This window comes from Sprattus sprattus, assembly GCF_963457725.1.
Source record: "Sprattus sprattus genome assembly, chromosome: 11".
Classification (NCBI taxonomy): domain Eukaryota; kingdom Metazoa; phylum Chordata; class Actinopteri; order Clupeiformes; family Clupeidae; genus Sprattus; species Sprattus sprattus.
Window position 1 is genome coordinate 19,562,346 of NC_137909.1, and position 27,252 is coordinate 19,589,597.

General features: G+C 47.2%; 1 protein-coding gene across 1 annotated transcript in view; it reads left to right on the forward strand.

The window, feature by feature from the left end:
* The window catches only part of LOC308371867 (zinc finger SWIM domain-containing protein 6), a gene marked incomplete at its 5' end in the record, with an annotated part of 51,141 nt that overhangs the window by 12,913 nt on the left and 10,976 nt on the right, over positions 1-27,252 (forward strand). The window contains 7 exons of the mRNA XM_080846894.1: positions 13,038-13,394; positions 14,723-14,871; positions 15,226-15,376; positions 22,645-22,824; positions 23,253-23,420; positions 24,614-24,760; positions 26,197-26,325. Coding sequence (XP_080703020.1) covers positions 13,038-13,394; positions 14,723-14,871; positions 15,226-15,376; positions 22,645-22,824; positions 23,253-23,420; positions 24,614-24,760; positions 26,197-26,325 — 1,281 coding nt within the window. The remainder of the gene's footprint in view (positions 1-13,037; positions 13,395-14,722; positions 14,872-15,225; positions 15,377-22,644; positions 22,825-23,252; positions 23,421-24,613; positions 24,761-26,196; positions 26,326-27,252) is intronic.

A 27,252-nucleotide genomic window follows, 5' to 3' on the forward strand; every position in this document is an offset into this window, starting at 1 on the left:
TCAAGGACAGGAAGGTCCATCAAACATCTACTAAAAGATGACCGACCAAGCAAGTTATGCATATACCTGTCCCCAAATTGACAATTGAGAATCTCTGCTTTGGATTGCTCTGTGTGTCTTGGCCATGCTGTGACTGTGGGTGGCACTGCCGGTCTCCTTCTGTGCTGCGAGTCTCAAGGCTGAGGCCGGGCTTCACTCTCCAGCCCCAGCCCGGTCTACCGCCGCCACGAGCGTTGTCGTCGTATCGCTAGTGCAGGTTCTGCTGCTGTGCTGCTGTGCGTGTTTGGCTGGTCCAAGTGTGGGGAGAAGGGCCAGCACTCACCTCCGTCCAACTCCAGGGCTGGCGTGAGGAGCAGCCTGGCGTCCGCTGAGATCATCAGGGGCAGCCGTGCTGTCTGTGCCTCTCAAGCCTCTTGGATGATTGCATGGTGATGAAATTGGTCAGGACGTCTCGTTCTATGAAAGTGAGGCACAAAATGAAATTAATTACGCTCGTAGGTTCTGACTGCATGCCACGGCTGCTCTATCAGGGAGTGAACTCCAGGAGAATCCCCCCCCCCCCCCCCCCGTGTTTTTCTGAACTTTCCTTCTTTGTTTGGATTCACATCAAGTTCCTCTGCAGCTCTTAATCCATGTCCTGACCTGCCCAGTTTGTGTACCTCCACTTCAGGGAGCGTTTGAGGTGTCCTGATCCAGAGAGCGTTTGATGTGTCCTGATCCAGGGAGCGTTTGCAGTGGTCTGTTTGGCTTGAAGGAGAGGTTAACTGGTTTCCAGGTCCATTCTTAAAGATCTCCCCTATACTAGAGGGGAAAATGTATCTGCAAGGCTGTTTGTGCTGTCTGGACCACACCTGTTAGGGGTCAAATGTCAAGGGTGAGGAGTCATGCTGGCGTTGCATGAGATGATCATCATCTGGGTGAGGAGTGTGCTGGTGATTGCAGGACCCTCTGCTGCTGCCGCTGCCACTGCTTAGCTGCTTTACAGGGCTCAGTTAAGGTCATTTTGGGCTAAAATGAACTCTCGGATATCAGAATGTGAAGTCGGTCAAAAAGCTCAGAGGTGTGTGCGTGTGTGTGAGATCTAGGCTACATGAATGCATAAAGTTGGCATTTCTCAAACCAGTTCTCTCTCATTCTTCCCTGTGTGTTTGTCAGGGTCACTGCCCTCCAGAGATGGTTTCTTTTCAGGAGTGGGCCTTTTATGTTTATGTCATCAAGACATGTTCACATTAGGGTTTCACAATTGTTGTTGTGTTTGTTTGTTATAAGTATGCATGCACCTCACAAAAAAGGATACGTTTACAACAGTGCAGCAGCAGATCTGACTTTGCCTATGACCAGAAAAGTTCTATGCTGTGTTCTGTTCTGTTCTGTAACGGCCTGTTGCAGTCTGGTCAGTGAGAAGGAAGGTGTTTAAACAGAGAGGGGAGTGGGGGGGGGGATGAGAAAGGCAGGGCAGCTCTGATACGGTTCCGCCTGCTCTCCTGCAGCTGGTTCTGAGAACAGCTGACTAAACCCGGCCCAGGAGGATCATGGGAAGGCCGCCCCGGCATCAGAGGGGAGGGGTGGGTCCCCGTCCTCTCATGCACACAGCACATGCCTCCGCTGGGTTCCTGGGGAACAGAAAACGCTGGAACAGCTGGAAGCATGCGGCCAACACACACACGCACACACACTCCTTATTGCTTTCTCTCTCTCACTCGAGTACACACACCCCTACACACACACACACACACACACACACACACACACACTCCACTTTTTTCCTTTCTTTTTCCTTTCTCTCACTCGAGTACACACACCCCTACACACACACACGCGCACACACACTTTTTTACATTTTTTACTTTCTTTTTTTCTCTCTCAAACTCTCTCACACACACACACACACACACACACACACACAGAGAAATCCAAGTGCTGTGGGAGCCCTCAGAGAACTCCAGGCCACAGTCCTTTCGCAGGCCCCTACAGCCACTTCGTCTCTCTCTCTCTCTCTCTCTCATTTTTTTCTCCCGCTCTTTCTTTCTTCCTCTTTTCTCTCGCTCCTTCTCTGGCTCATTCTCTTATGGAACATGACTTTCTCTCGCTCTTTCTTTCCTACTCTCTCTCTCTGTCTCTCACTCTCTCTCTCTTCCTCTCTGTCCCTCTCTCTCTCTCTCTTTTTTTCTCCCTCCCCTCCCTCTTGCTCCTTGGGAACAGGCTCCTTCAGTAACTGGCTGACCATGTCTGCGTGGTCTCTCCAGCAGTGGTATTTCTGCGTTATTGTTTCAAAAGTGCTCGATGGCCGGCCGTTCAAAGCCTGCCAAGAGGTCAGAATGGATCTTTTGTGGGGAGTGTTTTTTCAATCAGGAACGCTAGGAGGAGGAGCGAGAAGAGAAGAGGAGGCCCCTCTGTGTGTGTGTGTGTGTGTGTGTGTGTGTGTGTGTGTGTGTGTGTGTGTGTCTGTGTGTCTGTGTGTGTGTGTGTGTGTGTGTGTCCTCTCGCTCTCTGTGTTATTTGTGTACGTTTTGGGCCTGTAGAGTGCTGCTGGGCCTCTGAGGAGCCCGGCTGGTTTGGAAAGACAGCAGAAGAATGCAGGAGCCCTTAGGAGAGAGGAGGAGGAGGAGGAGGAGGAGGAAGGAGGAGGAGGGGTTGGGGTTGGGAGGGGACGGGACATCAAGAAGAGTCTCCAGAAAGAGTTGTGCTCTACTAGGCTCTGCCAAGGCCTAAATGTGGCTCTTTGGTTCGAGGAGAACAGAGTCTGTTCCAGATTCTTTTATTTTTTGTAAAGATAGCTCAATCAGATGTGCTTCAACTCTGCTGAAAGTTAAAGGTGTGTGTGTGTGTGTGTGTGTGTGTGTGTGTTCATTTCCAATAAAAAAGAGAGCTGAAATGCCATGAGACGAAAGGCCAGAGATTCTCTCTCCATCCTTATCAAGCCTAGTCTCCTTGCCCTGTGTGTGTCTGGGCATTAAAAGCATCACTTTTAATACTATACTCTGTGTATGGTTCCTGCAAGAGCTCCTGTGTGTGTGTGTGTGTGCGTGTGTGTGTGCATGTTTACTTGTGGTAGGGATGGCTCTAGCCACGCCTGTCAGGTGGCTTTTCTTTTGCTCATATTCGTTTCTGTGTTCGGTGCAAAATCCGAGACGACATATCTGGGTTACAGTTTGTTATGCTCTCGGGAATGGTATCCTTAGGCCTGGACAGTTTTTATTTTTCCCATATTTTCTGTCTGAATACTGTACGTCTCAGTTTCCATGTTCATCTCTCTCTCGCTCCCTCTCCCTCCATCCCTTTCTCTCCCATTATGTCTTTTTCTATCCCTTTCTCTGTCTATCCTTTTCACTTCCATTTCTTATTGTTTCTGTAAGTCGTTATAATGTAATGGTAAAGCCTGATGTATGAGTAGAACACAGTAGATGAAAATGTGTCTCCTGTGTTGATTGGGCTTTTTTTTTTCTCAGTATTTCTTCCATCTCTATTTAGTGCATTTATGAGTGTTCTAGGTTTCACTTTTCAACCTTCTGACCCACCAAGAGAGGAAGACAGATATCTGCTAAATGGCGTTGTTAGCCGAGGCCCAGCATTGCTCAAGAGTATAAGTCCTAGCTGACTGCCGCTGTATGTTATTTTGACCACACACAGAAGTGTATGCATTTTTTCTGGATTGAGTATGCATTTTTTCTGGATTGAGGATAAATGTTTGATGTTCATCCATGTTTTTGTTTTGAGTCTAATCATGACCCAATATGACCCAGAATGCCATAGCAAAGCAGCTCATTGTGATTTACCTTTTTTTTGGCCAAAAAGTTGATATTTTTAATCAGTGGAACTTTGTTTTTTTGGGGGGGCGTTTCTGTGTGCATGGGTTGAGAATGAGTGGTGCCCCTCTCATCTGACCAACTGATGCCTCAGAGGTTCAAATCTGGTGCTGTCAGCGTTTTTTTAAACTCCATAAAGTGTGCCGTCATCATAAAGCCTTTATGAAATCTGTCACGCTCAGCCGTTTACAAAGAGAAGACAGGGGAACTGCCACCACCAGTAATCTATTATTTAGAAACTTGTACCAGATCAGACATTTTAACCGCAAAACTGTCAGATGCGTGATGACCGAGAAACAGATGGATTTGGTGTTAAGAGAGTTTACCCTATGTTTTGTGGATGGCAAGGTCTGTCATGTAATATTTGCTGTATCGGTCTAGGGGTCCGTTTCGAGGGACTTGGACGTGAGTGGGGCGTTAGAAATGCAGTCAAGTGCATCTTGCATGGAAAGGCTAGCTAGTAAGCCCAGTGCTGCTGTTCGTCAGTAATGCGCTGCAGTTGTTGAGAAATGGTTGATCAGCACGTCTGAGGTCTCCCTACAGGCCCCTGCTTGTACCGAACGTCTCGGGTATCACGATGTCTCACACTCTCAATATCTCTCTCTCACACACACACACACACACACACACACACACACAAACCTGTAGGACAGGTGCTCACTAGTCACAATGCAGCATCTGTTAAGCATGCTAAACTATGCTAGCTACATAGTTTAGGCCTACACACCTTAGCTTTCCAGGGCTTCGTTTAGCTGGATTTTTCCATCTTGTAACTTGAGATTATTATCCAGGCCTGATATCCATTTACAAGAGTTGTATTTATGTCCAAAACACTGAGCCCAGGTGTACAAATAGGCATACTTCTCAGGAGGATGCTCTGGAGCCAAACAAAAGAAGAACTTTTTTTTTGTGTGGACAGTGAATTTAGTGAAGACCCCTGGAAAGCCACCACAGAACAAGGTCTCGCTCTTTGTATCTGTTGCTTTTCCCCCTTTTTTCCCCTATATACTGACAACTCGGTATTCAGTGAGACAGCAGGCTGTGACTGCCTACGAATGCTAAAGTTGGGCGCCATGTTACAAAACTATCTCTTCTTTTGTTGTTAATTTCTTTGTGTGTGTTTTGCTTTTCAAATCAAGCTTCCAACTGACACCCAAAGTTCAACTTCAGCCAATCAGAGGGATGTTTGGGGGAGGGGGGGGGGGGATCATTCACATGGACGGATTGAATTGAATTTAGTTCTTCCCCTCCTCTGTGTGCAGGCTCCTCCATCTCCTGAGATGGGCTTGGCAGGACAAACAGAGCCCCGGTAATGGCCACAGAAAGAAGCCAGCGGCCTCGGTGTGCTCAGGGCAGGCACAGCTCCAGCTTGTTATATAAAAAGCAGTTGGGGGATTATAAGTAGCGTTTTAAAGATGCTCTACCTTTTTTGCCTAATTCGGCCTTACTGATGTGTGCTGGAGCGCTCAGCGATTACTTGCGTTGGGGTTCTAATTGACCCAGTTTCATGGAAATTCGCTCTGACCTCATTTGTTGACTGTCGGCTTAGGATACCCCCACCCCCAAATCCCAATCACCCCCTCCCCAAACTGCACCCACCTCATAGCCCCCACCCCACCACCCCATCTTTTCCCAAGCCACTCCTTCCTGCTTTGTTACCGTCGGCTGAATCCTCTTTCCATTATGGCCCACTTGGCCGCATCGACACAATGAGAGGCAGGGAGTCATTGTGGCTCTTAAAGCTCGGCCCAAAGCTCCTGAGGAGAGTTGTAAACCTAGAGGGCCCAGAGGTGGCCATTGTTGTCAGATCCTTTGGTTTTGAGAGGCCTGCTCTCCCCTTTGACAATTATGTGACAACCCTCCAGTCAGGTTGTTTCCCTCCCTTGAGGATTTGCTAACTTTTTGTGTGTGTGTGTGTGTGTGTGTGTGTGTGTGTGTGTGTGTGTGTGTGTGTGTGTGTGTGTGTGTGTGTGTGTGTGTGTGTGTGTGTGTGTGTGTGTGTGTGTGTGTGTGTGTGTGTGTGTGTGTGTGTGTGTGTGTGTGTGTGTGTGTGTGTGTGTGTGTGTGTGTGTGTGTGTGAAGGGGGGGAGGGCGGAGGGAAGAGGGGATTGGCTGTGACCAAACACTTGGTTTCTGCAAATATTTTTCCAAAGTCAATGTGTCAAATTCAACCACTTCTTTCAAAATTCTTTCTTTTCTTTTTGCTGAAAAGTCTGTCATGAATTTATGGTTTCAGGCCCAAGGGACATTAAGGCACATTCGTGAATCAATCACTAAATAAGCATTTGCTAAGTTATTCAAAAACTTGTCTACTCTTATTTGCCAAAATGGTGACCGCAAAATACTTTGTTTTTTGTTTAAAAAAAAGAAAAGGTTCACAATCGGGGGCACTGCCAAATTTAATTTGCATCCTTCTCAACGGGCTGATATTTAAATCTTATTTGTGAGGGAGGAAATGGAAGTTAACCTTTTCAAAGATCTTGTCAGCTGTTTTGTCGGAGCAAGGTCACATGGAGCAAACTAACCCTTTCTTGGTGGAAACAAAGGTTTTGTGGACGGCTAATGATGGCGACGGAGCCAGTGGTCATAAAATGAACAGACTCTCCCCCACAGTTGTGTAGTGCTGTGGAAGCACTTGTTCTTTTAGGGTGTTTTTTTCCATCACCCTGTGGAATAACCGCCAAGCCAAGTTGCTCAGCTGAGGCACCCCTGTCTCCTCACATTGCTGTCGCGTGTCAGTTTAAACCAGGCCGACCGGGCCTCCATGTCTGCCAGGAAGATGAGGCGGCGTGATAGCGGGAAATGACAGTAATTCAGGGCTGATGGTGCAACTGCAGAGATGTGTCAAATGCTGTTGCGTATGCCGAGGCCGCCCTCTCAGAGGCTGTGTCTGCATGCGTTAGTTTGACATTCGTTTTCATTTTGAGTTATGGGGCTCGTGCCATCAGTCTCCAAAAGTCCAAATACAATCCCGTAAGGTTTGGAACAGACATTGGGAAGGGAAATGAGCTTGGTAATAATATATATTTATATTTTTTTGTGGTTGAGTATTTGACCCGGGTTTTATTAATGGATTGCCAGTTCATTTCTGGGAAACAATGAGAGTCATCCTTATCGGAGTCTCCAGACTACCTCTCTGGTATTTTCATGATTGGTCTTTTTTTTTGCTACTTGTAGTGTTTTTCCTTTTTCAGCTACACACACACACACACACACACACACACACACACACACACACACACACACACACACACACACACACACACACACCAGTCCCCGGCCCCCGTTCTCTAAAATGGATTGGCTGTTTTGTAGGGTGCTGTCCAGCAGACGAAGGGTTAAGGGCTGGTGGCAGCGGGGCCGTATTATGCAAGCTGTGAAGCAAAAGGAAGTGCATTACAAACTGCTGAGCTCAGAGGGCTGGCACGCAGCCAAGCCTTCGCTTTTTCTTCTCTACAGCTGAGGGCTTTCTAAGCTTCCCACTAGTGGGCTGGCCTACTGTTCAGGAATTCTCTCGCTCTCTCTCTCTCCCTCCCTCTCTCCCTCCGCCTTTTTCTCTCCCTCCCTCCGCCACTCTCTCTCTCTCTCTCTCTCTCTCTCTCTCTCTCTCTCTCACCCTCTTGTGCTCTCTCTCTCTCTGTCATTCTTTCACTCACCCCCTCTTGCTCTCTCTCTCCCTCCCTCACTTACTTGGTCTGTCATGCAGTCAGCACACACACACACACACACACACACATACACATACACATACACATACACACACACACAACCATCCTTCCCGGTTCTCATTCTTGCTGACCCCCTCCCTCTGGTTGCCATGACGTCAGCAACAGTCAGGCAGTTCAGCCCCGGGCCAGTCACGGTTGGGGCTGGACCATAAAGGGGAGTGTCCTCAGCTTGCTTGCAGGGGTGTGTGTCTGAGCGTGTGTGTGTATGTGTGTGCACATGTGTTTGTGTGTGCATGTATGTGTGCTTGTGGGAGAGTGAGAATGCCTGTTGAACTCGAGTGAGAAAAGGGAGGAGGTGTGTGTGTGTGTGTGTGTGTGTGTGTGTGTGTGAGCGTGAGCCAGCCAGCCAGAGGTTTAATGGGTGTGGACGTCTGCCAGTCCGTGCGGCATGTCCCATGCGGCTGCAGTTTCAGCTGACTGAGAGCAGAGGCGGGGTCAGCCTCAAAGTAGGCGAGGCCCACACTCCCCCCCCCCCCCCCCCCACACACTCTTTCTCACACACACACTCACTTACAAGCACACATACACACACACATACTTCTCCCTTCCCCTACTCCATGTGTTTCTACTCTGGTTTTACCGTCAGCTAGTCTGGCTGGGGATTCCTTTAAGTTTCAAACAGCCCCCATTCTGGACACGTTAAAACATTTAGTCTGTTGAAGAATGTCTGTGTGTGTCAGACAGAGAGAGACAGGCCGAGAGAGAGAGACAGACACAGAGAGACAGACACAGAGAGACAGACACAGAGAGACAGACACAGAGAGACAGACACAGAGAGACAGACACAGAGAGACAGACACAGAGAGACAGACACAGAGAGACAGACACAGAGAGACAGACACAGAGAGACAGACACAGAGAGACAGACACAGAGAGACAGACACAGAGAGACAGACACAGAGAGACAGACACAGAGAGACAGACACAGAGAGACAGACACAGAGAGACAGACACAGAGAGACAGAGAGAGAGAGAGACAGAGAGCGAGACAGACCGAGAGAGACAGACCGAGAGAGACAGACCGAGAGAGACAGACCGACAGAGACAGACCGAGAGAGAGAGATGAAACGGACTATTTTCTTGATATGGAACATCATGCTTGGGTCTCGTTTCATTTGAGTGGTTTCATTTGCAGTTTGCCTGTAGGAGGGTCACAAAAACCTGAAGCTGGATGTTGGATTGGAGGTTGATTTCAGTATGAGTGTGTGGTAGGGCAAGGGTGTGTAGATCTTAACGGTTTTTCTATTTTTAAATGGTGAGCGAATGGAGAGCGGCCACATCCACTGTCAACCACGCTGCCCCAGGGGGTGGGATGGAGTGCAGCTGGGTTTACCGTGCACGTTGATCCCTTAACGCACAGGGGTGGTATCACTTAGTCACCCCGAGCTGCTCGCCAGGCAAGCTAGCCAACCGATCTGCGGCGCGAGCTAACATGCTCAAAATAGTCTGGTCCAGGATTCCAGCTAAAATGGCATTCACTGTATGGCTGTGCTTCTTTTCCTTTTACTTTAAATATTAGTTTTGTTTAAGCATGAGCTTCAAACAGATGAGTGACCTTCTCGGTAAGGATGCTGGTGGCGGTTGGTCATGTTTCCCTTGTGTTTACGGTCGTGTCTGCTGCCTGTCATGGCTGTGGCTGTTTCCTGTGGGTGAGCTGGGAGTTCAGCTCAGCCAGAAGGGCAGTGGGGCAGAGGCCTAGGCCAAGCCCTGCTGTTCCTCATAAACGGACCACACACACAGTGGGGACCAACTTTAGCTCTCAGCCAATCACAGGCTCTGATCAACCAGAGGATCATATGAGAACATCTCAAAGCCATGGGAAAATGATGGGAGTGCATGTGGACCTGAAGTAAAATATTCTGATTTGAAGAAGCAGGGTAGTGATTACTTGGTTGCTGAGCCATTGCATGTAGATCAAATCACTCCGGTTATAGATGATTCAGTGTTTCAACATATACAGGAACATACAACAGCAGTACTACATGCTTTCATGATCATTTTTTCTTGTTTGTTTTGCTCTTTTGATCAAGTCAGTGCAATCTTTGAAAAAGAAAGCAGCAAAGAAAATGGCATCTGTTCTGAGTATGTGTCTATATTTAGTTCAGCAGTTTCATTTTTAATTATGTTGACATGTTTCTCCCTAGCTGGTTTCAGTCCTGGAGTGGTGAGCTTGGAGGGCCGTGTGGGAGCTGGTGTAGGGCAAGTGGAGGTTTTCATCTGGTCTCTGTTTGGGTGGTCTGAAGAGGCAAACGAGCTGGTTCATGCTGGTTCCTGCTCGGGCTTTCAGTTGTCGAGCGATCAGGATCTGTGGGTCTTTTTTTCAAGGAAATCTCTGCCATGCTTAAAATGTCCCACGGCAGAAATATTGTGACTGAGAACAGGAAGGCAGGCAAGCAAGCACCAGATCACCCCTGGAGGAAAAAAAAAAACATGTAATAAGCAGTTCTTAGCATGGTTGAATTGAATGCAAAGAAATTGGAATTTCGCAAATAGCAAGCATTTTTTTGTCCATGTCCCTCTCCTGTCAACACGACAGCAAGCAGAAGCAGTGAGGGGGAGAACCACACCACTGATTAGCCTCCCATCCAGCTCCTTCGTGTCTGAGAGAACCACGGTAAACAAAGACCCTCATGTGGCAGATGGTCCATCCACCAGTGAAGTGGAGCTCAGGGGGCTGTATAGTCACTGGGGTGGAATGCGCGAGGAGGCTTTTTTTTTTTCTTCCTTTCTCTTCTCTTTTTTTTTGAATCCTCGTAGATGAAATGTGGCTGATTTAGCTGATCTGTGCTGCTGGTTGAGGCAAAAGCTAAGGTAAGAAGGCAGCAGAGAGAGAGAGAGAGAGAGAGAGAGAGAACGTTCTAGAAGAGAGTAAACATACGCAGGGGCCAAGCCACCCTATCAGAAGGCCCCACCAGGACTCTCAGAGCAGCAGCATAGCGCTGAGTAAACAGCCTGGTGTTTGTCTCGTGCTATAATGGAAGCCCCCTCTGTGTTTAATATAAGCAACATCAAGCAGTGCATTATGGGTATCTCTGTAAATACTGGCAATGTGATCTTTCTCTCTCCCTTTCCCCTCCTCTCCCAGATCCCCACCTTGCTTATTTTAAATATCAGTTGAGCCAAAGAGACCTGAGACTCTGCCCACCATGTCTATATTTCCCTCTCTCAGGCCACCTAAAACCACTTCTTTCCACAGAAATTAAGTCTGCAGTAAAGTGCTAAAACTACTTCATTGAAATGTCCTAGTCTCTTCACATGGACACAAACAATTGAATGAATGAATTAATTGTTCTTAGTTTTGTGTTCATGCTTTACGACGCCAAACCTTGAAAGCAACAATTTGTCCGGACACCTTTTTAACGCTACCATAACTGATGCTTTTCAAAATCATACAAGCAAACATCTTTATCATCAGTTAAATGTGATTACTGAAATATATATACTTTCTTTGGGCTCTATAATCAGCAACTGAAGAGTCCATTTTGTTCTTTATAAGGAAATCTCCTAGAGAGATGGGCATCTCCGCCTGCCAATGACTTTTGCATCTGCACAGCACATTAAAGGTGGGGGTGGACTTCTGCTGTGGCTAACACTGCTAGCAGCTAGGACAGCACAGGTTCCTTACAGCACCTAGCATTTACATTTAGCTAGTAGGCCTAAACCTGTAGGCCTCATCCTCTTTTCTCCAAACGTACCTTCTAGACCACTGCTGGTCGTCTTCTGTCTGAGCTGGTGGTGTCTGCCCAGTGGGAGAAAGGAAGCAAGAGCCGTGTCTGCAGTCCCCTTTCTCCAGTGGCCATTACCTCAGTGGTTTCAAATGACTGACCAGCCAGAGGATGTGTTAATTAAAAACACATTAATTAGTCTCATTCCCATCAATCCCATTAACATGGGCCTCAGCACCGGCTTTCACAGCTGCAGCCCACACGGACAGAGTATCCACATAAAAGATACAATGTTTTTGTACTGAAGTAGTCCAGAGCGCTACAGGTTTGTAGGCAGGAGATTGGGTCACATGGGAAAGAAAAAAACCTGTGGAAACGGTATAGCTGCTACTACTGACTCCCATAGGAGAACAGTTAAGCGGACTTTAATTCCATGTCATTCTTCTCTTTTCATTGTGTGTGTGTGTGTGTGTGTGTGTGTGTGTGTGTGTGTGTGCGCCCTGCATGCCATGGTGTGAGACGTTTGCACTCTCTTGTTTGAGATGTTTAAACAGTTCGACCAAATGTTGATTCGTTGTGCCTGTGATGAATGAGAAATTCTCCGGCGGTTGATTCGTTAGGTCTGTGATGAATGGGGGAAAACGGTCCACAGCGTTTGTTTATATTGGCCCCTAAGTCTACACTTTAGTTTTATTACTCTCTCTCTTTTCCACCGAGAGCATTTTGGAGAAAATCATTTTGCTTATAAGACTCACTACAGGGTTCATTGCACTAGTATTTAATCGCCAGATAGATAAACAGAATCAAGCCAGTCGGCACCTGGAGACTGCCTGCATAATTAGGTGCTCCAACTTGCAGTCAGAGGGTCCTCTAGTACTCAAGTCGGCAATGGTGTTCCATGTTAATAAATGACAACCTGCTCTGTGGATGGCATAGGCTATGTGATTCACATTACTCCACTCCTCCTTCAACTAACAGTTCAACGTTAATTCTAAGACTTGACTTCACAGATGGTAGAAGTAAAGCTGTAAAGTAAAGCAAGCATTTCTTATAGACTCCAGGCTGCAGTGAAAGGGAGCTGGGGAATGCTTTGGTTATTGGAAATGTGTTTGGCCGAGAGTCTGGTTGGTTTGGAAGGACATTGCCACTATGAGTCGGGTGCAAAGACTCAAAGAATGTGCGTCTCATCAGTAGACAGGAATAAGAGGGGGGGAGACTAAGTGAGAGGGAGAAATTGTAAGAGCAAGAGAGAGCAATGAAAAGAGAAAGAGAGAGTTCTTAGCTGGAGTAGAAGATGTAGGTGTTGTGTTGATAGCAACCCTAAGCAACATCCGTTTTAATACACCACCTACACGCTAGTTTGGCGATGATGTAGTGGATTACAGGTCTGGACTAAACTAAGTGCAAGTATTCTCAAAGAGGTCTGTGTGTTTGTCTGTGTGAGCATGTGGTGTGTGGTTGCTTTTGTGTGAAGGATGTCTTGGTGTGTGTATGTGTGGTTGTCTGTTTGGTTGTGGTTTTGTGTGCCCATGCCTGCTGGGATGTATTTGTCGTTTGCGGTCGTAAGTGTGCCTGTAATGATTTTCCAGCCGTCCTCAAAATGTGTTGTCGTATCCTCCGTTGTCACATCTTTTTTTTTATTGAGTACGCTTATGACAAATTAGCATTGTCCAATGTTGGGGTGCTGAGGGTGGAGTCTGCATGGAAATGAACCAAGGTTTCAGGGCTAAGGTTTGTACCCATGAAATATGTCTGCCACTGATTTAATAAAAGAGTGTTAAACCACCCTCTCTCTCTCTCTCTCTCTCTCTCTCTCTCTCTCTCTCCCTCTCTCTCAGGCTTTCATCTCAGTGGTACCGTCACAGAGCCGGCGACACCATCGGAACCAGAGGTGGTGTGCAGCGTAGCCATTAGCTTCGACCGCTGTAAGATCACCTCGGTGACATGCGGCTGTGGCAACAAAGACATCTTCTACTGCGCCCATGTAGTGGCGCTCTCACTGTACCGCGTACGGCGGCCCGAGCAGGTCAAACTGCACCTGCCCATCTCGGAGACACTCTTCCAGATGAACCGGGACCAGCTGCAGAAGTTTGTGCAGTACCTCATCACTGTGCACCACACCGAGGTGCTGCCCACCGCCCAGAAGCTCGCCGACGAGATCCTCTCACAGAACTCCGAGATCAACCAAGTTCATGGTGAGAGATGCTAACAAGCCTGTATTATACACTATATTTCTGTTGAAACACGTTTCTACAACAAGGCATAGCACCTGCCACACACACACACACACACACACACACACACACTAGAATACAGGATAGTATTTCTTAATAATATTGCTTAAGCTAGCACGTGATGCTATAAACGGGAAGTGCTGGAATAACTATTTAGCAGGTGCTGGTTAGGTGAGCAGGCTCTGGCCCAGCAGTCTTGTAGTAATGGACTGATTCAACGTTACATCACAGTGATGTTCATGTGAGGTGGCGTAGATCAATCTGACAACAGTGGCAAGAGCTCCACTCCTTCCCTATCATGTGTGTCGCTTAGAGGTAGATTACATTTCACTCTCATTTCACCATGGATGGGGTGGGGTGGTGCGTGTCATGGGCACTCTGGTCACTCTGATTCTGTGTCTCTGTTTGTGTGTGTGTGTGTGTGTGTGTGTGTGTGTGTGTGTGTGTGTGTGTGTGTGTGTGTGTGTGTGTGTGTGTGTGTGTGTGTGTGTGTGTGTGTGTGTGTGTGTGTGTGTGTGTTAGGGAAGACTGTGAAGTCTCATTGAAGCCAGCACCCCAGTTCTGGCTCAAACACTGGGAAAAGAACGCGTTGGGAAAGGGAAAAGGGCTTGTTTGCTCGGATTTCAGGAAGCTTCTTGATAATGAGCCCTAATCGGCTTACTGATCGCCATTAGTTTGTAATATGGGCTTTGTTCCCTATCATAAAGAATGCCATAATACAAACAAATCTCTTAAGTAAATCTCTTGTTGAATATTTGGAGCTGTGTTAGTTTTGTTTGTTTGGTTTTTCTATTGTTTTCTGGTTACAGAGTTACCTGACATTCTCAGGAACAGGCATATTTCTTCATGTGTCATGTAGCATGGATCTATATCGATTTTATTTCTAAACAAGTAGGACAGAAATTTGAATGCAAACATGAATGAGATGTGTCTGTGTGTTTGCATTTTATGTACACTTTTGGGAAGGGCTGTGTGTGTTCATGTATGTGCAAAGCTATGTCATGTTTTTGTCTATATTTAACTGAGATAAAACAAAGGCACACTTGTGTAAAACTCATTGATGAAAGTGGGGTTCAACGGTTTGGGGTATATCTACTTGTTTTGTTTGTATTTTTATGTGGGTGTGTACAGCTTTGTGCTTTGTGTGTCTGTGTGTGTATATGAGATGTACCATACTGTTTGTGTGTGATATGTGCTGTATGTGTGAGTATAGTATTATGTGTGTGTGTGTGTGTGTGTGTGTGTGTGTGTGCGGAGAGTTATGCTGACATGTGCTCTGTGTATCCCAGGGGCTCCGGACCCCACAGCCGGGGCCAGCGTGGACGATGAGAACTGCTGGCACTTGGACGAGGAGCAGGTCCAGGAGCAGGTCAAGCTCTTCCTGTCCCAGGGAGGCTACCACGGCTCGGGCAAGCAGCTCAACCTGCTCTTCTCCAAGGTAGGACAGGACAGGACCGGACGCATCACGCAGCCACACTCCTGCAGAAGCAGTTTCACTGGCTCGAGTGCAGCACTGTGCTTTACTGGCCCTGTTTTTGCCCTATTTAGCATGTTGGAGATTAATATTGTTTAGGGTGTGCTGTAAATGATGTATTGCATTTGTAGTACTGTGATGCAAAGTGTAAATACACAAAAGTCCAAACTTTGCGTGCTTATTTCTGTGTGTGTGTGTGTTTGTGCTTACATCTGTGTGTGTGTGTGTGTGTGTGTGTGTGTGTGTGTGTGTGTGTGTGTGTGTGTATATGCTTACATCTGTGTGTGTATATGCTTACATCTGTGTGTTGTTTGGCAGGTGCGCGAGATGCTGAAGATGCGTGACTCCAACGGTGCGCGTATGCTCACCCTCATCACGGAGCAGTTCATGGGCGACCCTCGGCTAGCACTCTGGAGGCAGCAGGGCACCAGCATGACTGACAAGTACCGCCTGCTCTGGGACGAACTCGGTGAGACACACACGCACACACACACTGATACACCCTTAACACATCTACATCACAAACCATACACACACGCCTACGCCTACATCAGAAACCACACATATATGTCAGCACTGCATTGAGCTTGGTTGCTCACACCTCCATTGCCTGTATTTGTTCCAACCTCTATGTGTTCATCTTGCACAACTGTATCACCACCTCCTAGAAGAGCTTGATGACTCATCCTGACTATATGCTCGATGCTATATATTCACCCAATACATACATGCATACATATTTATATTTGAACTTACAACTGTCACTAGCTGTGTGTGTGTGTGTGTGTGTGTGTGTGTGAGATTTCTCTCAGTGTTTTCAGCTTAAGCTGTAACTCCTTTAGCTTAGGGTGTGTGTGTGTGTGAGATAACATCACCCGTTCCTCTAAGGACGTCCATTTAGGATACACGGCTGTTTCCAGATTGCACATTCACAGCATTTGGTCCTGATCAATATTGCATACTCTGTTCCATCGAGGGACTCCAGGGGCCTGCAGTGAAGTGAGGTTACTTCAGTCTCTGCTGCTCGGAAGGGGCAGCTGCTTTAAAGCCACCATTACGATAACACATCTGCGGTTCCCCCCTCTCCAACATAATTATCTACATCCCATGATTTATGACAAATTACTGCTCTGTCGGGCCAAGTTATCGTTTACAGACCGAAAGCAGTCTTTTTCTGGTCTTTTTACGGGAAAAATTTGGCACTAAAAATCCACTTGACTGGGTCGAGTGTTTCGTCCGCGCCTATCTGTGCCACCAACTGGAGCGAAGATTGGCAAAATTTTGCAGGCGATGCATAATCACTTTAATTGTGACTGGCTCACCATCGACCGCTGCCTGCCAACACTCAGAGTCTCTGATGGTTCGTCAGATTGGCTTTGGCACTGGGCACTCGTGGGCACGGCAACACACGGCTTAGGGTCTCCCTGAGCAAGAGAGGCTGGCGCAGGAGCGTTCCGTTCATTAAAGCATCCTCGTTGGCCACTCTGGGAAAAAAATGGCCGTCACTCCGCTTCAAATCTTTGGGAGAGAGGGTGCCAGTGTGGGCGGATGAGAGGAGGGCTGGGATGTTGGGTGAAGCCAGTTTCAGATGCAGAGAGGGCCTGTGCCCGGTGCGTGCGTGCGTGCGCATCAAAATACACAGTTCCAGCATATTGATCTGCCTGGTTGCTCAAAGTGTTACCATTCATGCAAAAACAATAAATGCAAAATATTTTGCGATACGTGGTATTGTAGAGGTGGAACGGCACATCAGCTTTTACCCATTGGAGAGCCATGATGAAGCAGATTTTTTTTATATCATTCTCTGGTGCCACTTTAGGGTAGGTTTCAATGTTTGGTTTCAAGAAAACTATAATATCCATGTCCTGAAGGAAATACCAGTGCAAAAAATGCACACAAAAAAGGCCAATTTTCATATTTTTCACTTGCTGCGTTCCACCTCTAAAACTAAATGAATTTGCCAAAAACTTTGCAAAAGTGATTTTTATGTGTGTCCGAACAAAATGCAACCCAGACGGTTTGATATGTTGAGATTTCATTTTTGCATTGCAATTTGATGCACCCTAGTGTGTGCGTGCGTGCGTGCGCGCGCGTTTGTGTGTGTGTGTGTGTGTGTGTGTGTGTGTGTGTGTGTGTGTGTGGAGCTTACCTGGTAGAGTGCCACCGTGGGGCTCGACTTGCATTCGTACAGCCAAGAGTGGTTGGCAGAGGAGGCATATTGGAGTTGGAGGTAAAAGTGTGTGTGTGTGTGTGTGTGTGTGTGTGTGTGTGTGTGTGTGTGTGTGTGTGTACACACAGACTCTTAGGACTGGCATCCACATGTGAGGGTAACCGGAGTGTGGGGCCACGGTAAGTTTGTTTGTGTTTCAGGCCCTAACATGTTGTGAATGCAGGACAGCTTGCTCCAGTATGGCCCTGCTCAGGTAGTCATGTTCTCACTTGGGGAGAGCTTTCTTTCTTTCCTTCTCTCTATTTTATCACACACACACACACACACACACACACACACACACACAGAGAAGGAGACAGGAGAGGCCTAGCTCCATTAAAAACATAGACTAGAAGTATAAGGGTTGAAAACATGCGCTCTATCTTTCTATCATTATCCCTCTCTTTCTCCTTCTCCCTCACTCACTCCAGGTCGATCTATCTACCCCTTTCTACCCCTATGTCTTTCCTGCTCTCCGTCCAGCAGATGAATCATTAGTTCTGTCAGCTCTTCCAAGCCCCTCCGTAATTGGGGGCCTTCGTTATGAAGACTGCCCCCTCCTCACACACACACACACACACACACACCCTCACCCTCCTGACAGGTCCGATAATGCTAAGACTGTTTCATTAAATCCCAGGCACTTAATCTGACACCCACAGTCAGGTGGGCTCGTGCAGAGATGGGCGACGCGTTGGGCAGCCCCACTGACGAGCAGGGAATAGATTTATGCACCCCCACCCACCCATCTCATCTCTCTCTCGCTCTCTCCATCCCTCTCTCTCACACACACACACACAAACTCAGTCGTCACCCCTCCTCTCCTCCCTTCTGTCTCCCTCCTCCCTTTTCTCTCTCTCTCTCTGTCTCTCTCTCACTCAATCCCGGTCTTTGTTTAATGAAGATTGGAGTGTTTTGCATCAGGAAGGACTCTTTTGTGATGTGCTGGAATTGTGTTGGCTCGGTGAGGTGGATGCGGCTGATTGGCTAGATGAGACTCTGGCTCAGTGAGGTGATTGGACAGAAAGTCATGGACATCTGTGTGGTGAGAGGCAATTTTGACTGGATTTATGTGATTCTGTTTTTTAACTGAAAGAGGCACTAGTTCCAGGATGGTTCTGTCATTCTGCATGGGGGATCCCCCTGGATTTTGATTCCAGTTTAATGATTTTGTTAGGGGTTTTACTGATTATTAGCATAGCATTTCATAGTTCCCTGAGATCTCTGCCCAGTTCGGCACTGTGTCTGTGATTGAAAGATAGGTTTGCTAGGTATGCCGGTAGTTCTTTATTTTGATAGAGAATTTTGATGCAGGGTGAGTGTGAGTGGATGGTTGGTACTGTCAGCTTCAGCTTCAGCTCCTTTTGAGCCTCAGTGGTTAATCAGTAAAGGGTTGGCTGGTCTAGGTCTGCTGCTGATGCATTCTGGGATAGGAGTTGTTGGGGGCTTTGTGGCTCTTTGCTGGTCCCATCACCCAGAGAGAAGGAGATGAAGGATGAAGGCTTAAATTAGAACCATGAAAAGAAAGGGAGGAAGAGATGAGGTGGAGAAATGGTTGTGTGTGTGTGTGTGTGTGTGTGTGTGTTTGTGTGTGTCCATTTATTTGTGTGTGTGTGTGTTCATTTATTTGTGTGTGTGGAAAGAAAGACTGAGGGAGCGGGAGAATGAGAACATGTACACATGTGTCAGCTTGTGTGGTTAAAATGTTCTGCAAAGCCAAATATTGTTTTAATTAATGTGGCAGGCAGTCTGACGGTCGGGTGAGTGAGCAGGGGGGGGCTTTGCTCGGCGTCAGTGACTCTTTTCATCTTTATGTGCGGCTGTGCGTTGGTGGAGGCGGCCGTGAAATAGGCCAGAACGGCGCCCTGTGCCGACAGAGAGCCACCAAACAGCCGCTGTGTTCGAGCTGGAGCGCCCCTCACGTCTGCCCTGATGCTCCACTGACTGGATCCTGAAGGCGGGGAGGGGTGTGTGTGTGTGTGATTTATTAACATGACAGATGAGCTCTTCCCTCCGCCCCGCCCCAGCCCAGCCCCCCCTCTCTGTCCTGATTGGCCCGGGGTGAGTCATGTGATCAAGATGGACACACGCTGGGAGACGTGGCTCCCGTCTGTCAGGCTGTCAGCTCATACAGAGCGGGCGGGGGGTTGGGGATGGGTGGGTGATGAGGCGTTACACATGCGAGTGGGGGTTGGGGAGCTCAGGTGTGTGAGTGTGTGTGTGATGCAGGCATGTCAGAATAAAAAGCAGTGAATGTTGTTAGATAAAGCTATGTTTATTTTTACAGCTGTCTGTCCTTAGTCTTTGTTTAGGGATTTCTTCACTCGCTGTCATTGTAGCGCGTGTGTGTGTGTGTGTGTGTGTGTGTGTGTGTTGTATTGTTTGTTGTAATGTTAAGGCTGGAGGTTGCTGAGCACTGCAGATGGCAAAGGAGATGTGTGTAGTGTGGTTTGTGGCACAGCATTGTGCTGTAGCTTATTATGCCCCATACACTGTGGGAGCATGGAGGTAGATTAGCATCCTGGCTAATGTATGTATTCCTTCCCTTTTGTCTTTTACGCTACTCTACTTTCATCCTGCTCTTTACTGTTCATTCTCTCCTTCTTTCCTTTCCTCTCCTTTCCTTTTCTCCCCCTCTCCTCTCCTCTCCTCTCCTGTTCTTCTCCCCTGTCTGCTGTCCTTGATGCCCAAACAAAGGCGCGGAGGCTAACGCGGCTCTCTCCTCTCCTCCCCTCCCCCTCTTCCCACCTCCTTTTCCCCCCATCCTTTCTTCTGCTGCGCTTCCTCTGCCTCCCCTCATCACACTCCTCCTTGCTCACCCTCTCTCCCTCTCTCTACTCACTTTCTCTCTGCCCCTTTCTCTCTGCTGCTCTTTTTTGTGCTTGTCATTCTAGCTTTCACCACGTGATTTTCCCCCCTCCTTTCTTGCTCTTTCTCTTCTTCTTTCAGGGATCATTTTTTTCTCTTTCCAGCCCTCCCCCCTCTTTCCATTTCCATGTCTTTCTATTTCTGTTTCTATCTTTATTCCCCCCTCTCTAACACACACAGCATCCCTCCCTCTGTTTCTATCTGTATTCATCCTCTCTCTCACACCCACACACACACACACACACACACACCATCCCTCCCTCCCTCCTTCTCTCTCACAGTGGTGGGTGGGTGTTGTTGGTAATCTCTGTGTGTTCTTGCACAGGCAGAGCACTGAGGTGATTAAATGAGCCATGAGAAGCCACAAACATCCCAGTATACACAAACAGGGGTGTACATGTGTGCGCACACACACACACACACACGGACACACACGGACACACACACACACACACACGGACACACGCACACACACACACACGCACACGCACACGCACACGCACACACACAGACACAGACACACACAGACACACACAGACACCACAACAGCATGATGCCTTCTCAAACACACGGACAGAGAGGGACACACAGCAGCCTGTCTGTACGCACAGATAAACACATACACACGCGCACACACAACCACATAAGCACATGCGCATACACACACCACAACAGCATGATGCCTTTTCAAACACAAATGCACAGACAGAGAGGGACGTGTGTGTGTGTGTGTGTGTGTGTGTGTGTGTGTGTGTGTGTGTGTGTGTGTGTGTGTGTGTGTGTGTGTGTGTGTGTGTGTGTGTGTGTGTGTGTGTGTGTGTGTGTGTGTGTGTGTGTGTGTGTGTGTGTGTGTGTGTGTGTGTGTGTGTGTGTGTGTGTGTGTGTGTGTGTGTGTGTGTGTGTGTGTGTGTGTGTGTGTGTGTGTGTGTGTGTGTGCGTGCAGACAGGCAACTACGCGGTGCCTGTGTGTTTGTCTATATATGTGTATATGCTATATCGCACACTCGCACGCATACACACTCACACACACACACACACACACACATAAAAGCATACACACACACACACACACACATGTCCTGTATATAACTATACTATATCCTAAAATGTATCTTACTACTATAAAAGAATATATCCTACTAATATATACACACACACACACACACACACACATACACATTATAATGTGATCTATATCTTGTTTCTTTGTATCTGGGTCAACACCAGACTTCCAGCTGGTTCTTTGATAATCCCCGAATTTGACCTCCAACAAATATATTATGTGAATTTATTTGACTGTATGCATTTGGTAAATTAAACTTGGTGTTTTGCCAGTTCATTAAAATGATTTAGCCGTTTTTCACACACCACTGGGTCCTTAAATTAAGAGCCATGCTGCACTGGCACCATTTCAGCCTCTAGACTGATTTAGTCCGCTGACAAAGAAACATTTACTTCCATCTCAGAAGCAACCTGCTCAAGACTTTCCCCGTTTGTTAGCACTGTACTGGGATTTTTAAGGGCCCTTCTTCAAAGCGTGTATATGGCCCAATCCCAATTTCCCCCCTCTTGACCCTCCACCTCCGTTTTGCACACTCCCCCGGTGTAGGGTAGGGGTCCCGTTTCTTTTGGGGATATCTAGCCCTCCAAATGGAGCGTTTTCAGATGCAGACTCCAAACAGAGTGTTAGGAGAAAAATCCCAGAATGCTTTGCAAACTGAGGCAGTTGAACATGGAACATGGCTCCCGGTCTGGGGAAAGATCACATCTTCGCAAATGATCATGCAATTTTTTTCCCCAATCTGTTGGAATATTTTAGTATTCTGTACATGCAAAGGAATATGTAATTTGATTTTTATAGACAGAAGTTTAGCGTTCAGTAGGGATAACCACGTGGTGGATATCTGACGTCCGAGGCAAGGATAGAAGTTTTGGAAGGACGGAAGAGGCTAATCACCTCTGGTCTAAACATGCTCTTGCAGATATGCAGACTAAGAGGCACCTAATAATCTAAATTACATACACACATAAACACAGAAAAGCCACGTTCCTTGATTTAGGCACTTGATTATTATATTCTTAAGTCATTAACAGGGTTTGGAAATGATCTCCATCAAGGCCCTTATCTAAAGCATGAACATGAAGCTCCTGATTGAGCTGTGAAGGTAGATAGGGTCCTACAGAGAGTCAGCAGACCTGCTCACTGTCTGTCTGTATCTAAGTAATCTGTTTACTAACTGTCTACAGCCCTTGTCATGTGGTCTCTAGAGGATGTTGGAGGGGCCAGGGGGTCTGTATGTCTCAATCTCAAGAAGATTAGTCCCCTGTCTACAACTATTCAAGACAAAGATAGACAAGTGTACAGGCCCAGTTTGGCAATTTTACTTTAAAACCTCGTTAAAACCATGTTTGTAGGATGCCTAATGTGTGTACTGTATATAAACTATTCATTGTATTTTTGTCAGGCAGACACAACATCAAGTGTGAGCACATCAAGTCTCTTCCTATTACTTGAACTGGCCCTGACCCCTAACCAAGGACCCTGTCCTGGAAAAGGCATTACCCACTGACAGTTGATTAGGAAGCAATGGCTAAATAGACACCATGTTTACACTGGCTCTATCTCTTTCTCTCCCCCTCTCCTTCTCTCGTTATCCCAGGTGCGTTGTGGATGTGCATTGTGCTGAACCCCCACTGTAAGGCGGAGCAGAAGGCCGGCTGGCTCCGGCAGCTCAAGAAGTGGAACAGCGTGGACGTGTGCCCCTGGGAGGACGGTAACCACGGCAACGAGCTGCCCAATTTAACCAACGCCTTGCCTCAGGGCGCCCACGGGAACCAAGGTGAGTTTCGGCACGCACCAGAGGAAAAAGAAAGAAAAAAAACAAATGTTACACCTTTTAATCAACTTTTCCATTTCCTTATGACCTCTTAGATCTGTTCTTTACCCTGAAGGGCTACATGGCTCTAGTAACACAACCTGATTCTACCACGTCATTTACATTTCCTAATGTTGTAGTTACCTTTTTTTAAAGCAACTTACAGTATGGCATTAAGATGTGGTTCAAAGGAAGAGAAACCGTGTCAGTCTTTGTGTAGGGCAAGATTAAGGGGCCCAGAGGCTTTGACAGACTGAGAACAGCCTGGTGTTATTCTCCTGATGTTTGACCTTATACCCCGCCCCCCCCAACCCGCCCCTCTCTATCCCTCTCCCTCTCCCCTTCTCCTGCTTTCTTTTTCCCTCTCTACCTCTCATTTCTCCTAGATCCAGGCCGGCCCCACCGGACGGTGTTCACGCGGGCGATCGAGGCGTGTGACCTCCATTGGCAGGACAGTCACCTGCAGCATATCATCAGCGAGGACCTCTACACCAACTACTGTTACCATGACAACACTGACAGCTCGCTCTTCGACTGCCGTGGCTGGCCCCTGTGGCACGGTGAGAGACTCCACATTTCTTCTCTGACTGTCAACATTATGGCTGCCTGTCTGCGTCTGTATGAGTGTCTGTCTGCGTCTGTATGTGTGTCTGTCTGCGTCTGTATGTGTGTCTGTCTGCGTCTGTATGTGTGTTTGTCTGCGTTCCTGGATTCATCTGTCAGCATCTATCGGCTTGTTTCACTGCTATGCTCTGCACTGTCTGTTCACTGTCTATTGTGTTTGTCCAGTGTGCTGTTCCAGTGCCTGTACTGTGTACAGCAGTAGGCAGCCATAACTGACTTTTATTTTAGAGTTTTATTTCCTCAACAATTCATAGACATAGTTATGGTCTCATGCGGGTTGCTCAACCTAGCTATCCTAACTTTCTAACTCTAGTTTAAGGAGCCAGTTGGCAGTTGCTGGAGTGTGTTAAGATGAGTAATTAGCTGTAGTTAAACGTGTGTATTTGGGTGGCAAACAGCAAAGCTGCATTGGCACCCTGATAGTTTCTAGCTTATTGAAGTTAAATTGAGGAGACTGAAACATCAGCATGGTAACTAGCTATCATTCTAACCATTAAAATGTATTTAAAAGTTTCCTTTGCTAGCTAATTAGCTAGCATAGCAACTAGGCAACCATGCAACACCCTTTGACACAAAGTTTAATTTCTCAAAATCAGCTCCCCAATAAAAGAAAGTCTTGGGTTCAAAGTGATCACAACCACTTGTGGAAGATGGTTAATGGCTTCACATAGACATTAAACAATCCTGAGAAAAATAATGGGACATCGATGGGGCAAGGGCTCACTTTGATGGCAGTGACAATGTAGTGAATGAAGGGGGAGAAGATTGTCGTTATTGTTAATAGGTCGCCAGGGGATAGATTAACAGTCCGGCTTTGCCGTATCAACACATTGACTCCTATTACGACTTGACGCCAATACAGTGAATAAACATCAAATGAGCAGTTTTCAATGTAGGTTGGAATTGGGTCTATGTTAAACCTGTCTCCCTTGTGTTTATGTGTGTGTGTGTGTGTCTAAGTTCTCTCACACAGTCTCAGTTGATTTTGTTTTTCATAAGTGCGTGTTTGCGTGCGCTAAAGGGGAGATTATCTGTGTGTGTGTGTGTGTGTGTGTGTGTGTGTGTACTTCAGCTTGTGCACAACATTTCTTTGTGTGTATTTTAACACATGACTGTCCCTGTTCTGTAGAGCACGTCCCCACAGCATGCGCACGAGTGGATGCTCTTCGGTCCCACGGCTACCCCAGAGAGGCACTGCGATTAGCCATCGCCATCGTCAACACGCTACGGAGACAACAGCAGAAACAGCTGGAGCTCTTTCGAAATCACAAAAAAGGTGTGAAAGTACAACACGCACACAGAGAAACACACACACTCTACCTTCTCAGACACACACACACACACACACACACACACACACACACACACACACACACACACACACACACACACACACACATGCCTGCCCACACACTAATCATGCTGAGAAAACCTTTAGTAAAACAAAAAGTATCTCCCTTTATGCGCAATCTGTGCTTTTAAAAAACACTGATTTCCATTTACTGTGTCTTTTGAAGTCCCCCCCCTCAAACATTTGTGCTAAAACATTATATTCTATGACTACTGCAACTGTCTGCAGAATTATCCCACCCCCTCTATTCCACTCAGTTAGTGGAATCTCTCCTAGTCCCGGTTTGAGTAATGCCTTTTGTGCAGCAGCTACACTTTGCAGCAGCTAAAGGTCCTCTCATGGCCTATATAGTCCAGTCAGATGCATTTAAATGCTAATGAGTATCTGTAAAGGGAGAGGTGCCCACGCATAATTCACATTCAAAAGAGCCTGCCTAGCCACCACTAAACATGAATGCAATGTTAAGCCACCATGCTCAGCACCAGGTGTTGAAGTAAGCGATCATGCGAGTGTAGCTCAGACACGAGGCGATCTGGGCCTGATTTGGCCCCGATGTGTCGCCAATCTGACTGATTTGTGGCCAGATGTGCTTCAGAGTCATCTGTTAGTCAAGCACAGATTGTATCTGCAGAACACTCATAGTGGGACTGTAGTGAAGGGAGTGAGCATTCATCCCATCTGGCCTAGAACCCACGGGATCTACGGGGTACCAGACCTACACCCTGATCACAACGCCAAAGAGCCAGGCTTGTTGTTGCTTAAAGCTCTTCAGGTTCCTATTGAAAAGGCCCCATACAGCAACTGTACATAGTACATTGGTATGTGTATGTACATGTGTCAAGGTCACAGACAACATTACATACAAGTTGTCACAGGACAGAAACACCTTGCATTCAGAGAGAGCGAGAGAGCGAGAGAGCGAGCGCGAGAGCGAGAGCGAGAGCGAGCTAAGAATCCAGCTGTAGCCACATACCTCAGCAGATACCTTGTGAGGGATTGTGGTTCGATCCCAACGCCAGCGTGTCCTGCTGGTTACTGTGAGCTCTGCACCAGCCTGTGCCGTGAACTCCAGTGACCTTTAGTCTGTGCTTCAGGCTAATTGGAATAACAAGCTAATTTGTGCTTGATTGGTTGTCTGTATATTATCATTTCTGCTCTGTGCTAAGTTGTGTATGTGAAACCTTATTATGCCTAATGTGACTGGTTGTCTGAGTGTGTGACTATTGTTGTGGTTATGTACATATTACACATTACAATACATTATATTATGCATTTTTGTGTATGTGGACTAATATATATAATATATCTTTTTTGTGGTTGTTTGTCTGAGTGTGTAACCTGTGCTGTTCTTGGTTCCTCAGACCTGCTTCATAAAGGGTTCACGTCCATCACCAACCCTGAGGGGTGGGTGGGGCACCCCCTGGACCCCATCGGAACTCTCTTTAGCACCCTCGTGGACACCGGCCGAGAAGATGAAGGGGAAGTCTCGGGTATGAGCTCAAACCGCACCGCACCGCACCACACTCACACATACACCCTGTACACATACGTGCACATAAACACATAAACACACAAACCGCCAAAACAACAAAAACCTACATATCCCTCCCAAGCAAATGTACCTTAAAAGTGAGCAAGGCTCTTAAAGTCTATTGCGTCACATCTGCGACTTGAAACATGAGTTTGGTCTTTTGTTGAAACCAAGGGCTGTGTACATGAAGCCCCAAATCGGAGGAGGCTAAGCTGAAATCTTCCCCCCCCCCCTGTCTCTCTATCTCTTCTGCATTTTTAATGCCTCATCATTTTAATGTTTTTATTCCCCCATCTCTTATTCATGAGATTTGATTGGAGAGACGACTGGATCCCAATCAGTGCACATTGTGGTGTAATTACTGGTTATTGCAGCCTTTGGGCCGCTGCTTTGCTGATTGGAGGACTGAGAAAGGTACACAGAGAGAGAGAGAGAGAGAGAGAAAGAGAGAAGAGAGAAAAGAGAAAGGAGGGAGAGAGGAGGGTGAGAGGAGGGCGAGGGTAGAGAGAGGGAGAGAAGAATGAGAGAGAGAAGAGAGAAAGGAGGGAGAGAGAAAAAAGGGGGAAAGGAGGGAGAGAGAAAAAAGGGGGAAAGCAGGGAGAGAGAAGAGTGACAGAGAGGAGCGAGAGAGAGATCTCAATGCTTCCCTGGTAGTGCTGAGGCGGTTCAAGATGGCAGTCGTGGTCTGACGTTGGTAGCAGACGCTCTGTAATTTGTGTAGGTTTTGTGGAAGCCTTCTGTCCCTCGCACACACTGCCAGAGGCATCCCGTGTCTGCTTGTCTAGTTTGCGGTGTAGGTTCCCAAAGTCCCATATGAGGGAGAGGAATAACATGTCCCTCAAAACATATACACTCTCTCTCTCTCTCTCTCTCTCTCTCTCTCTCT